This window comes from Scyliorhinus canicula, chromosome 1, assembly GCF_902713615.1.
Source record: "Scyliorhinus canicula chromosome 1, sScyCan1.1, whole genome shotgun sequence".
Taxonomy (NCBI): Eukaryota; Metazoa; Chordata; class Chondrichthyes; order Carcharhiniformes; family Scyliorhinidae; genus Scyliorhinus; species Scyliorhinus canicula.
Window position 1 is genome coordinate 119,065,812 of NC_052146.1, and position 14,873 is coordinate 119,080,684.

At 43.5% G+C, this 14,873-nt stretch overlaps 1 protein-coding gene across 1 annotated transcript in view; it reads left to right on the top strand.

Annotated features, from left to right (window-relative positions):
- Positions 1-713: 713 nt before the first annotated feature.
- The window catches only part of LOC119953351 (transcription factor E2F2-like), a 69,574-nt gene continuing 55,414 nt past the window's right edge, over positions 714-14,873 (top strand). Inside the window, exon 1 of the mRNA XM_038777950.1 lies at positions 714-1,281. Within this exon, the coding sequence (XP_038633878.1) occupies positions 1,033-1,281 (249 nt within the window). The 5' untranslated portion in view covers positions 714-1,032. The remainder of the gene's footprint in view (positions 1,282-14,873) is intronic.

Sequence of the window (14,873 nt, forward strand, 5' to 3'; positions counted from 1 at the left end):
CTAAAGTTGGAATGAAATGAAATGAAAATTGTTTATTGTCACGAGTAGGCTTCAAATGAAGTTACTGTGAAAAGCCCCTAGTCGCCACATTCCGACACCTGTTTGGGAAGGCTGGTACAGGAATTGAACTCGCGCTGCTGGCCTTGTTCTGCTTTGCAAGCCAGCTGTTTAGCCCACTGTGCTAAACCAAACCCCTCAACCTATGTCCCTGGTGCAGTGCTAACAACTGTGCCACCGCGTTGCCCCTTAAACTCATAACTTCACATGACTGCATAGCCTGCATTCACTGTTATGTCACTTAATCAGCAAACAGCATTTCAGCAGAGAAGGGGGAAGAAAATTAGCAAACAACAAGAAATCACTTCCCATCCATTAAAAATGAAGGCGGAATTGCAGGGAAATATAAAGGGATAAAATGCAGGTAGAGCAAATCTAAATTGTTTCTATTAATTGATCTTCATTGTATCTAAAAACGGAAACTTTTAATTGAAGAATATAAAATCTGTCAGGATGTTGTGAAATTCTCAGCTGGAATCCAGTTTTCAAAGTTTGCATTGTGTCTTTCGCTTTAAGAAACAAACCGGACCGTGCGCTGTGATTGGTCGCTGCAGCATGTATCCGAGTCAGTTGCTCGCCAATCAGCGGCGGGTATTTGCAACAGATGGCGGGAAATATGAATTTCGCGGCACAGGCTTTGGCGCCAGAGGCTGACTTTCAGAGTCTGTGAATTAGGCTGCATTCAGGAGCTGCTAACAGTTTCTGCAGCCATTTTTCGCTCTGATTCAGAGGGGACCTTTTTACAATCCATTGCATCCTGCCACATCCAAAGCAATATCAGCCGCGGGACCCCGTGCAATTTAACCCCGAGACTTTGCTAGTCGTTTATATGTCTGCATTTGTTGACGTTGCTTTTTATTTTGTATTCAAATCCCGGTTTGAAGTTAATCATTTTTTTGCCCCTCTTTCCTCTCTCTCTCTCGTTGCAAACAAAAGGGGGAGAGTGGGGGAAAGACTGTGACCTTGCAAAAGAAAATGCCAAAGGGAGTTTCCCCAGCCCCATGCAGGGGGATTATTGGGGTGGTGGCCAGTTCCCAGAAAAAACTTATCAATGTGGAAAATGGGAGTACGGGTCTGTGTAGTCCCCAGATCCCCACCATCCCTGCCAGTTATTTCACCCAGATTGCAGGAGTAATGTACTCTGATCACAGTGGGGACTGCTTGTATACGACCCCTCAAGGACCTGAAGTTAGAACAATAAGGACTAATACAGGACGCCTGCCGGTAAGTTTAATTTAAAATTTAAATATTCATTTAAAAATAATCGCGCATTTATACTTGTGTGCTTAGCTGAGTTCCTGCAAATATCAGATCACTTGTGCATTAATTATCACTCTGGGAAATCAACCATGTCCCATTTAACATTCTTTAAAAAAATCTAACATTGAAAATAACCCCACTTTGTATACGTGGGATGGGGGGGTGGTGAAAACAGGTTTCGCTTTCTTGCTATGTAACAGGATCTATTGTAATAGCGAAACGGATCAGATGGCTGCTTACTGCAACTCTTGCTGTCTTAATTTTGTTTTTATTCCAATGCAAAAACAAAAGTTTCTGCAGGCTGCAGATTTGTCATCAAAATATTTTTCTTAAAAGATAATCGACTGTCACTGTCTGAAATTTTGCTGGGGTTGTCTTCAGTCACGCTCTTTAAAATTAAATTAAATGTACTTTCTAAATATATTTTTAATATAGGGGTCACAGTTATTTTAGAGATTTTGGGGGGGGGGGGGGGGGGGTTTACTTATGTTAAATTGAAATGAATGAAAATGAAACCAACCAGGCCCTTGGCACTTTATTGGCACAACCTTTCATCTCCTCAATAAATATTTTTACTGGGGGGGTGGAAGGGGGTTGATGTTTACTGCTACCTCTCATATAGACAGGTCATATAGTAAAATAGAACTGATAACAGCAGAGAAATTTAAAATAACTACATGAAAATATAATGACTAATTTCAAAATACAAGGAAAGGTGCTGCTAATTTTTTCTAATTTTTGAATTGGATTATTTTTTAATTGTAAAAGATACCTGTTTTAATTTTAAATATTTTGTGTGGCATAACATTTAGATCCAGTATTCTCAGTGTACAGGAACTCCCCATACTGCCCCATGAATGATGTGCTCTGCTCCTTTGTTGGTGTGATGGGTTTAAGTTAGCAAATATTCATAGAATCCCTACGAGTGCAGAATGAGGCTGTTTGGCCCATCGAGTCTGCACTGACCTTGGCCTGCACCCCTGCCCTATCCCTGTAACTCCACCTAACCTTTTGGACACTGAGGGGCAATTTTAGCATGGCCAAATCATTTAACCTCACATCTTTGGACTGGGTGGAAACTGGACACCCAGAGGAAGCCTGGGCAAACTTAGCAGTCACCCAAGGCCAGAATTCAACCCAGGTCTTTGTCACTGTGAGGCAGCAGTGCTAACCAGTGTGCCACCCTATGACGCATTTATTGCTGAGCTTGTTAAAGCTCTCTGTCCTGGATTGGACTGGTTCTATATGGAGGTGATATTATCGTCTCCTAAAATGCACCTACTGTTTGCAGTTTTTAGACCTTATCTAACTTGGTAGATGACTTTTTTTTGAGGGGTGGGGGAGGAGTTTCTTGATAGCTGTTTTGCTGGTGAAGGACTCAAAGCAGAAGTTGTTTCTTCCAGTATGTTGGGGAGTTTTTTTTACAGTGCACAGCGTTTCATGCGTATTATGGATGGTGTAACAATTTGTCTCCTCTTCAATGCTGTATAAATGTTGCTCCTTTGCCCTGCTGAAAGGTCCTGAAATGGGATTGACAGTCCAACTGCCCCCTCCAGTGCCCATGCATCCCCCTGTTTCACAGAGACAAAAGGACAGCATTTAGTGCCTGGAGCCTGTTGCGATCTAAATCCAGATGCCTGCATTTGCCCCATAATAACAAAGAATGACTAAGAAGAAGAGTCAGAGAAAGCTAGCTGGGAATATAAAGACAGGTAGCAAGAGTTCCATAAAAAGGAAAAGAGTAACGAAAGTTAGTGCTTGTCCTCCAGAGAGTGAGCCTGAGGACTTAATAATAGAAAATAAGGAAATGGCAGATGAATCAAACAGATATTTTTTCTATCTTTTATTGCAGAAGGCACAAATAACTTCCCAGAAGTAATTGTAAATCAAGAGGCGGAAGGGTGAGAGGAACTTAGAATAATTACAATCATCAGGGAAAGGGTACTGAAAAAGTTATTAGATCTTAAAGCTGTCAAGTCCCCCAGGTCCCAATGGACTTCATCCTGGAGTCTTAAAAAAAGTGGCTGCTGAGATAGTAGGTCATTGGTTTCAATTTTCCAAAATACTTTAGATTCTGGATTGGAAAATAGTAGATGTAACTCCTTTGTTCAAGAAAGTCTGGGGGGGGGGGGGGGGGGGGGATAAGAAATGGCAGCCCACTTAGCTTAACATCTGTCATGGGGGAAATGCTAGGATCTGTTATTAAGCAGGGTGCTTCAAATATCTCGGAGCAATCAGACAGAATCAACATGGTTTTGTGAATGAGAAATTATGTTGAACTAATTTATTAGAGTCCTTTTGAGGAAGTAGCAAACAAGGTGGATAAAAGGGAGCCTGTCGATGTATAGGAAACCAAGTTGTGAAGAGGATGCAAGAAGTCCATAGTGGGATATATAGATGGGTTAATTGAATGGGCAATACTTTGGCAGATGGAAATTAGCCTGGGAGTGTGTGAACTTGCTTGTCCTTTTTGACAGGAAAAGCTGTGTGTTCTTTGGATGGAGAGAGATTGCTGGACTCTGGTGCAGAGGGATCTGAGTTTCTTGGTGAGGTATCACAGAGGGTTTGTGCAGGTACAATGGGTGATATTTTTGTCATTTGTTGTAGGGCAACTGGAAGTTGCTATAGTGGTGTAAGCTTTTGATGGGGCCACGTCTGGAATGCTGCGTGCCGCTTTGTTCTCCTTATTTGAAAAAGGAAACCATTGCATTGGAGGAAGTGCAGAGAGGGTTCACTAGACTGGTTCCTGGAATCAAGGTGTTGTCTTGGGGGGAGGAGTGGGATGGGTTGGGCCTGTATACATTGGACTTTGGAGAGGTGGTTCTCGACTGTCAGGAAGTCAAAAGGGTATTGTGGGTAAGCAGGAAGTAGAGACCACAATCAGATCAACTATTATGATCTTGATTATGTCTTTGCTGTGCTGTTTGGGGTGGGGGGCACACTAGTTGTCAGGTAGGGCGTTTGTACGATAGTGGTCAGGGATGCAAGAAGCCTGACTGCTTAGCTCTCTCACTAGCCCAAAGAGACAAAGACCAAGAGCAGGGTGTTGACATTGTGTACTGGCTGTGCTTGGCTAACTTGAGCACAGATGAGAGACTCCATCTGGGATCCCTGCTCTATGCCTGATGACCCCCACCACCACTACTGTATGGTGAGAGTAGTGCATGCAGCGTAGGCTGGGTTGTGCAACTCTGAACCTCTGGAGTCAGTGCTGCATATTTGATTTTCAGCAAGGCCTCCTTTATCCTTGTACACTTGTTTGTTGGCTTGTCCAGTTTGAATGCCCTGGAGCCGGAGGTTTGGGAAGGGCTGTTCCCCATTGCTATTACCTCAGTTAATGGTTACACGCTAACTGCATCAATTTGGAATAAGGGCTAAGCCATTTAAGACTTAGATGAGGAGGAATATTTCTTCACTCAGGGAAGGTGATGAATCGTTGGAATTCTCTATTCCAGAAGGTTATGGAAGCTCGATCATTTAGCATATTCAAGAGAGAAATTGATAGATTTCTAGACTAACGACATCAAGGGATGGCACAGGAATGTGGCGTTGAGGTGGACGATTAGCCATGATCTAATTGAATAGCAGAGCAGGCTTGCTGGACTGAATGGCCTATTCCTGCTCCTTTGTTCCTTTATGGAACATAAATTCTTAGAACAACATTATTCCCTTCTCTGTCTCTGTGATATGCACCTTACAAAGGCTACTAATGTATCCGCTGCTTGCTCTGCAAAAGGCTAACCTGTCTGGTGGAATTAATGGCCGTCCTGGAGACTCATTCTTCTAATGGAGGTTATATTTCCATTTTTTTCTAACTCTAGAGGCAGCACGGTAGCACAGTGGTTAGCACTGTGGCTTCACAGCGTCGGTCCCAGGTTTGATTCCCCGCTGGGTCATTCTTCACACACGTTCTTCCTGTGTCTGCGTGGGTTTCCTCCGGGTGCTCCGGTTTTCTCCCACAAGTCCCGAAAGACCTGTTAGGTGAATTGGACATTCTGAATTCTCCCTCTGTGTACTGGAACAGGTGCCGGAATGTGGCAATGAGGGGATTTCACAGCAACTTCATTGCAGTGTTAATGTAAGCCGACTTGTGATAATAATAAAGATTATTATTATTTTCCTCCTGACACTAACATATGTATGATTAGTGAAGCTAACACGCGTATGATTATTGAAGCGAACACCAGTATAATGGGGCAGCAGGTTAGGTAGATTGGACATGCTAAATTGCCCTTAGTCTCCAAAATGGTTAGGAGGGATTATTGGGTTAGGGGAATAGGATGGAAGTGAGGGCTTAAGAGGGTCGGTGCAGACTCGATGGGTCGAATGGCCTCCTTCTGCACTGTGTGTTCTGTGTAGAGTTAAAATTCTGCCTCTTGCCAGTAAATCCTTTTGTCACTTTGCACCTCCCTGTCTCAAACTCCCTACAACCCTCAGATCTCTGTGTTCCTCCAGTCTTCGTCTTGTACATGCTTGATTTTAATCAAGGTGTCCGTGCCATTAGCTGCCTGTGCCGCAAGCTCTGGAATTCCCTCCTAAAACCTTCCTCTCCTCTTTAAGTGACTCCTTTTAAAGGCTGCCTCTCTGACCAAGCTTTTGGTCGCATCTCCGAATATTTCCTTCCATGGCTCAGTGTTGAATTTTGTTTGATAAGGATCCTACGAATCAGCTTAACATGTTTTACTGTGTTAAAGGCATCATATAAATGCAACTGATTGCAGTGTGCGTCTGCAGCATAAAGAACCATTTTTTGGTTTATTAATGGGGATCAGTCTCACTTATTTGCAGCAATTTTCAACTGAGTTGAGGGGGTTGGTTCCATTTCCACATTGTAACTATTCCGAACTCTGGTTGTTTTACATGGGGTGTTGAGAGAAGCTCATTTCAAGCCTCCTGACATACCGCAATCAAACCTTCAATAGATCTGGTAGGTTCCATAATAACGTCTAACAGGGAATCGGGTATGTACTTGAAGTGGAGCTTTTGTTCTGTCATAGCACTGAGAGAAAGAGCCAGCACAGAGATGATAGGCTGAATAGTCTCCATCTGTGCTGAGTGTCATGTTGCTAGTTTAATGTTAGTTGCACGTGTGGCTTTGCAGTGCAATCTCCCTGTAGCTAAGCAGGTGTTGCCTGTTTGTCTCAATGGAGTTTGTCGTTTGTTGTTCCTAACCTAGCGAGATTTGCAATACTGGTATTTCTAAGCAGTGAAGGAAGGCAGTAGGGACGTGATACACAAGCTTAAAATATCCGACAATTATCAGCAAAAAGAGTCGCGAGCTGAAATTGCTTCATCCAAACGGTAATAGAATTGTGGAATGATAGTAACTAGGGCAGGTCATTACTAGAGTGGCACAGTGGTTAGCACTGCTGCCTTACAGCGCAGGGACCTGGGTTCAATTCTGGTCTTGGGTGACTGCGTGGAGATTGCATGTTCTCCTTGTGTCTGTGTGGGTTTCGTCCGGGTGCTCCAGTTTCCTCCCGCAGTCCAAAGATGTGTAGGTTAGGTGGATTGGCCACGCTAAATTATCGCTTCATGCCCAACAGTTGCCTAAACTGCCCAACGGTTAGGTGGGGTTGCAGGGATAGGGCAGGGGCCTAGGGTGTGTGCACTTTGAATGTCGGTGTAGACTCGATGGGCTGAATGGCTTCCTTTCTGCACTGTAGGGATTCTATGATTCGAAGTAGCCAGTGTCGATGGGTTAAAGGGTAAATTGGGTGCATTTTTGGAAATAATGTCATGAGATTGAGCTATGGAAACACGGCTTGTGTTTTGGGCCTGACAGCCTCTTGATGTTTTCCTAATTTTGTTTCCTCCCCAGATTTCCCAGTATCGTAATCAATCATGTGTGCTGCCTGTGTATTTATATGTTCCATCACTTCTTCAGCTGTGTAAGAAATTAGAATGTCGCAGCTGCCAATATTAGGTTGCTATTTAGTTAGGACTTAACCTCTAATAGCAACCTTCAAACTGGTAGCCCAACCCAGTGGCCTGCTTTTGAAGGGATCCATGTCAGGGAAGGGACTTGATCAGTGCTGAAATATTTTTTCTCTTTTGAGGGGAAACTAAAATGGCTTCTTGTTGGGGCAAACCTCATCTTCACACTTCTACCCCAGTGCAAAAATGTTGGCTATAGTTAAGATTTACTGAAACTGGGATGTACAACAGCACACTAGAAATGAGCACAATCAAGACTGAGTTCATTCAAATACTCGCTTGAGTGTAGTTCATCAGGATACCTGGTGAGCTGTCCACTTTGTGTTTACATCTTGACTGAAAAATGTTTACAGTACACGGTCAGGAAGTGGTGACAATGTCCTGCTCTTGTCCCATACAAGGCCATTGCTTCCTTTTGGAGAACAGATAATTATTTTCATGTTAATTTTAAGTTGATTTTAAGCTGAGGCATTTTTATTTTGCTTTTGATTAATTTGGTTTGAAAATATAGAGAATGCAAACGACTCTTCCAACAACATTGAGGGCAAGAGGACAGCCATTTGAGGCAAAGCAAACCTGGACCGTCAGCTTTTCAGGGGAGCAGCCTTTTCCTGATGAGTCTCGCCACTTGAAAGCCTCATCACCTTGTTGCCAATCGGCACCAATAATGTTGCCAAATTAACTAGATATGACAGTTATTAATGATAATATTGCTTTTCAGAGTCGCCAGGTATCAAATGATACCACCACAAGGCTTTACCGGATATTGATCAAAGACCAAACAACCAGTTAGTTAGTTCAAGTTCAAAGATAGTTTATTTACACGCAAGGATTACTTCGACATGCAACATAGAACACTACAAGTTAAACTACACCTAACAACTACAATAACCTATACTTAAATTCAGGGCAACCGGCTCTTTGCAGATGAACAAGGCCTTTGTTCGGATCTTGCATGGCTGGGTAGAAGAAGTAGCTTCATTTCTGCTGGGCTCATCCGCCTGGTAGCGATCGTTGGTCTTGAACTTGTCTTCTGGTCCTAATGGTACACCTGGTTTTAGGCGTAGGCCGGGGCCAAGAGAGACCGAACACATGGCTGTGTCTCTTTTTATCCCTCTGGGATTTCGCGCTCTTTGGGGCGGTCCTTAGCTTTGGACCCAATAATTCGACAGGCTTCGATCACTGCCTCTGATTTTGGCCAATAAAGGGGCCTTGATGGCTGGGCGCGTCCTAAGCGGTCATTGACCGTGGCTGTTTGGGCTTTCTTAGCAAAGGGAGTGGTGCTGGTTAGTCTGCACCTGTATCGGTTACCTGAGTACAGTCCTTTTGTTCTGGGGAAATAGGCCATTAGAATGCAAACGAGCGGGGGTTTCGATCGTGTCTAACTATCTGGGTTGCAAATACAGACACAAGCTCGGAGTGTGTCTTGAGTCCTGGGTTGGCCATAATTCCCATGGTCCTTTGCAGGTGGCCATCTGAGATGACTGCAACCTCCATCAGAAATATTTCTGCTGTAGTGGCAAAAGTGGCAGCCATTTTGATCACAGCCACAACTTGCCTTTATGTGGTACCATTAACGTAGTAAAAGGAGCTTTGTAAGTGTGTTATGGGACAAAATCTGACATAGAACTACATGGGATAGTACAGGCAAGTGACCAGATGTTTATTTAGTCTAAGATGTAGAATTTAAAACGCATCTCAAAGGGGGAAAGAGGCTGAGCGATTCAGGGAAGAAATTTCAGAATCTCTGATCTAAGCAGCTGAAGTTATAGTTGGCAAAAATAGAGGAACCTAAAATTGATAAGTTGTGGGGTGATTTGATTAAGGCCTTTGGTATTGCGATTTAATAAAGATATTCAGATCGAGAGTATTTTCCCTCATGGGGCGGGGGGTGGCGGGGGGCGGTGCTGAACAAAGTGTGCACTACCTTAAAGTTATAGCCAGGCAATTCAGGAAGCAGTTCATTACACAAAGAGTAGTAAAAATCTGCGACTTTCTTCCTGAAAGACTATTAATGTTGAGGGAGGGTAGGGGTCAATTGAAGCAATCTAGACTGGAGTTGATGTAATTTATTATTTTTGCACCCAGTCATGTTGTGGCTTACTTATCCCTCCAAACCTTTGCCAATGCAATTAGCAGCTTGCAATGCCAGTGATGGACTGCACAGGATGGGCCAGATTCTCTGTGAAACTGGCCCTGGAGACGTTGAGGGTGGATTAGATTTTAATGAGTCAGCAACCAGGTGGTGGTTTTTTAAAAGAAAAATGCATTTCTTGAATGCTTTGAACATCCATGAATGGTTGTGTGTGAGGCACCGTGAAACCACAACAGATGTGGTCTGACTTAATGTTGCCTTCTTGCTTCCCTTCACTAGCTGTTGCCATGGTATGTAGCTGTGAGTGTGGTTGGGTGACGCTGAGCTCTGCTGAGACTTTGGGGGGGGGGGTGAAGAATTTGAATGGACTGGAAGGTAAGGCACGAGTAGGAATCCACCTGACCTACATGGAAAGTCTCAAGATCTAGGCTAGCAAGTTGGTGCCAATCATGTGTTGTGTTGAATGTCATAGAATGCTTCAGCACAGAAACAGATTATTTGGCCCTACTGGTCCATCCCGGTAGATGGACACACACACACGGCTCCACACAAACTTCGCCCACCAATCCTATCAGCAAATGCTTCTGCGCCTTTTCTTCCTCTGTATTTGTTTTGACTTTTCCTTAAATGCTATTTGCCTCAAGTGTTCCATGTGCCACATTTCTCGCCAATCCCTGGGTAAAATGGTTTCTTATATTTATGACTGTTTGTTTTTGACACGTTGACAAGTGGAAGCATCTTCTCTGTCTACCCTATCAAACCTTTCATAATTCTGAAGGACCCTATTGGGCAAATTGGATCCTCATCTTGTAGGTATCCCACAGGTTGCCAGTCCACCTCAGATGCTTTACCAACCAGCCAGACTCTCTTGTTAAAAGATCTGGGAGTCGGTTCCGTTGGCTTGAGGTGATGCTGCAGGGAAATGCTCAAGCCTCTGCTGTCCATGTCTGAAGCTGCACTGGGTCCCATTCACCCCACCGCCCTCCACTGGGTGACTGGCTTGCAGGCGGTGCCTTTGTTTTAAAATTTGTATTTTTCTATCGGACTTTCTCTTTGTGTATTGTGTAAGATTATTAGTATTATTAATATTTTTTGTAACTCCCCTGTGAAGGATCCTGGGATTACTCAACTGTGTTAAAGAGGCTATATAAATGCAAGTTATTATTGTTCTGGTTTGGATAAATAGCGCTATGTTACAAGAAAACTCTCCGGGCAAAACATATGATCCTAGCTACTGAGCTTCAGTACGGAAACCATGAACCATGGTTCTTGCCAGTCTAACAAGTTCTGTAGATTTGTGTGCGTGAGGTGTGTTCTTGGGTTGAGGGGATGAATTTGTGCTCCAAACAAAAGTGAGAGGTTGTCCATTTTGGAAGGACAAATATGAATGCGGAATACAGGGTTAACGGTAGAGTTCTTGGCAGTGTGGAAGAGCAGAGAGATCTTGGGGTCTATGTTCATAGATCTTTGAGAGTTGCTACTCAAGTGGATAGAGCTGTGAAGAAGGCCTATGGTGTGCTAGCGTTCATTTGCAGAGGGATTGAATTTAAGAGCCGTGAGGTGGTGATGCAGCTGTACAAAACGTTGGTAAGGCCACATTTGGAGTACTGTGTGCACTTCTGGTCGCCTAAGTTTAGGAAGGATGTGGAAGCTTTAGAAAAGATGCAAAGGAGATTTACCAGGATGTTGCCTGGAATGGAGAGTAGGTCTTACGAGGAAAGGTTGAGGGTGCTAGGCCGTTTCTCATTAGAACGGAGAAGGATGAGGGGCGACATGATCGAGATTGAAAAGATGATCAGTGGAATAGATAGAGTAGACTGTCAGAAACTTTTTCCCCGGGTAGAACAAACCATTACAAGGGGACATAAATTTAAGGTGAATGGTGGAAGGTATAGGGGGGATGTCAGAGGTAGGTTCTTTACCCAGACAGTAGTGGGGGCATGGAATGCACTGCCTGTGGAAGTAGTTGAGTCGGAAACATTAGGGACCTTCAAGCGGCTTTTGGATACGTACATGGATTACGGTAGAATGATGGGTGTGGATTCATTTGTTCTTATAATCTAGGACAAAAGTTTGGCACAACATTGTGGGCCGAAGGGCCTGTTCTGTGCTGTACATTTCTATGTTCTATGTTCTAAAGCGACTGGGAACTCTTAGATGTATGGCCTGTTGTATAGGTTCGAAAAGTCCTAGTTATGTTCTACTGTTAAGTTCTTCCTTTGGGGTGTGGGGCAAGGAATGATCAAGGCATGTGTTGATTTTGCATCAAGTAACTTTGGGTGATGAGGCACCAAGTCTGGAGCGTTGGTGGGCGAGGGTACAGGTTGGAGGAAGGAGTGTTGCACTACAAGAGTAATTCTGCAGCTCACATCAGGAAGGCTGCGCACTGGAATTAAGAGTCGCAAAATTGGCCTTTTTTTCTTCTGCGATTGATTTATTGTCCTTCCAAAACTACAGTGAATCACTGATGGCGACAGTTGGTGTCAGTGAATTGTGCCCTCGAAGAAATGTCAGATTATCTTGAGAGAGGGAGATACTACAGTGAAGCGGAACAAGGAGAGGGTGAGAGAGATGGGGGGCAAGGTAGAAGTAAATGAAGAGAGAAGTGGGTTAGAAGGAGAGGGCTGCACTAATATAAAACATCTTCAACTGCATTCATTGAAGTTTGAATGTCAGATATCCAGATAATATTCGGTTCAGGCAAAGATGTGAGGGAGATAAGGAGAACGTGGCTCCGAGGGGAGAAAATGCCTCTCTCCTCCTGGTTTCTTATTAGTCCAGACTTCTCCCATCCTTCAACCACAAAACCAAACTTGTTATTTTTCATGAGTGTCATCAATTTAATTACCGTCTTGTGTGTGAACGATTTAATATAAAATGTGCCGTAACCAGTTGGTTGGGCTGGATTTCTGAAGAGGTGGGGCCTCACCCATTCTTTTTTTTAAATATATATATATACCAACTTTACAATCCAAAAAATTGTCTGGGAACTAGGACGTTTAACCACGAAAATAGGAGTCATTAAACATTTACCCCTTTCTTGGTTCCAGCCCCACCCCTCTCCAAGCTGGGACCTAATTTCTCAGCACAATTGGATTAGCTGTCATTCCACAATTTACAGCAAAGCAGGTGATTCAGCACACAACAGTGTTCATGCTTCACACAAACCTGCTCTCAGCCCTCTTCAGCTATCCATCTCAGTTTAAACTTTGATTCTTTTCTCCCTCGTACTCCTGTGACTTCCTTTTGAAATGAAGTTCCTCAATGAATCCTTGTGGTAGCGAGCCCCAAATTTTAACTGCTCCTTGGGTAAAGAAGTTGTTCCTCAATTCCCCACAGGATTTTCTGGTGGCTATGTTACCCCCCCCTTCCAAGTGTTGGACCTCCATTTTCTACACGCACCAAGTGGAAACAATATCTCTCTCTGTCCACCAAATCTTTTTGTTTTTTTAAATTTAGAGTACCCAATCAATTTTTTCCAATTAAGGGGCAATTTAGTGTGGCTAATCCACCTACCCTGCACATCTTTGGGTTGTGGGAGTGAAACCCACGCAAACACGGGGAAAATGTGCAAACTCCACACGGACAGTGACCCAGAATTGAACCTGGGACCTTGGCGCGTGAGGCAACAGGGCTAACCCACTGCGCCACCGTGCAGCCCCACCAAATCTTTTTTATTGTTATTTTAAAATGTCTAAAATTGGTTGTGTTTTTTTAAAAATAAAAATGAGAAACCAAATTTTACTCGTTCCCTCACCACCACTACCCATCCCCCATACCTGGGAGTGTATGCCTTGACATGAAGCGCCAAATGATTTGATATGGCTACGATCTTGTTTTTCTGCCACTCCCATAATGAAAAGCAGCTTGCCACATCAGTTGTGGTTCACGGTTAGGGAATGGTCGCAGTGCAACATTGGAAGCAGTCTCAGAAGGAGGAGGATCTTTGGAATCTCTTCAAATTCCAATATATGGTTGCATTTTTTTGTGATTTAATTTTTGTCGAGGGGCAGTGCAGTTGCTGGATTGGCCTTTTAAAAGGTTAGCACCTGGGTTCTCATTTTCTGCCTTGCAATGATCTGTTACCTGTCATGGCCTTAATTCATCCCGGGAGGCTACTATCCCATCTCCTCTTTGTTCTTATTTCATTACAGCCAAGGTGTTGGAGCTAACTATTGGCATGATGTCCTATTTCAGTGTAGGCATAGACTATTGGCCATGTTGAAATATTTTTAATTAAGTATTTTGACCTCATTCAAATTTCTGGTGCCTGTCTCCACACTCATTCCATTTCCTGTTCTCCATCAGCACTTGTGCTTGCTGACCAACATTGGCTCCTTGTCCAATAATGCCTCCCATTTAAAAAATGTTCATCTTTGCTTTCAAATCGCTCCATGGTTTTGCCCTGCCCATATTTTTGTCCTGTTCGACAATCCTCTTTGTGCTCCAACTCTTCTCGCCTCTTGAAAACCCTCATTTTTTGTCACTCCATCATTGGTAGCATTCTTTCAGTTACCTCAGCGTATACTCTGGAATTTTGTCCAAACGCCTCGGAATCTCCACCTCTCTCTCTCTCTCATCCTTCAAGTCGCTCCTTAAAAGCTTTTGCCGACCAGTTCTTATTTTGGCTTGGTGTCCAATTTTATTTAAGATTCCAGTGAAGCACCATGGGATATTTCACTCGTTTGAAGGTACTAAATAAATGCAAGCTTACATAATTTTACCTGGAAGGTTGGTGTGGGATAGGGAACTTTGAACCGGGGAGATTGCAAGTCTTTGGCAACGGCATGATGTGGGATGTGTTTGCCTGTAAACATTCTTTCATCTTCCTTCAATTTGGCGTGGACATGTTTCAACTTGAGAACCAACATCTTAACTGGGGGGTAGTTAGTTGAGTGATAAAGGGAGAGTGCAAGGGCAGGCGAGCAGTGTGTAGGGAGTTGACTTGGTTTATTCTTTTGAGATTGTGTGGCTCTGTTCCCTGTCCAATCCTTGCTAATCCCTCTTCTTTCCAAGGTTTAGTTTTTTTTCTGTTTAATCTAAAGATACACATTGGAGGTGACAAAGCCCAGTGCACATTAGTCATTCCTATCAGTTGTAAGTTTATCTCCTGAAATCAGTCTTTCGTCACCGTATCTCATTGAAGGAATGTTTATCTGAATTTTGCTCATTTTTGTTTGGGGTTGGGGTAGGCTCTGAAGATTACCTGAGCTTTTGTACTTGTGATTTCCTCAACACCGGTCTCACAAATGCCTTCTTTGTCTCACTCTCTCTTTCTCCCCATGCAATATAACTGCAGTGATCCAAGGAGGCAGCTCACCAACACTTTCTTAAGGGCAATTAGGGATGGGCAAATGCTGGTCTAGATAGACAGCGAAGCCCACATTCTGTAAAAAAAAAAGAATGAAAAGGGAGGTGATTTTCATGACTCTTGTTAAGAAGCACAAAGAGTAGGTGAATTGAATAACACCTCCAAAGAGCTGGTGTGAACATGATGGGCTGAATGGTCTCCTTCTGTGTCCAT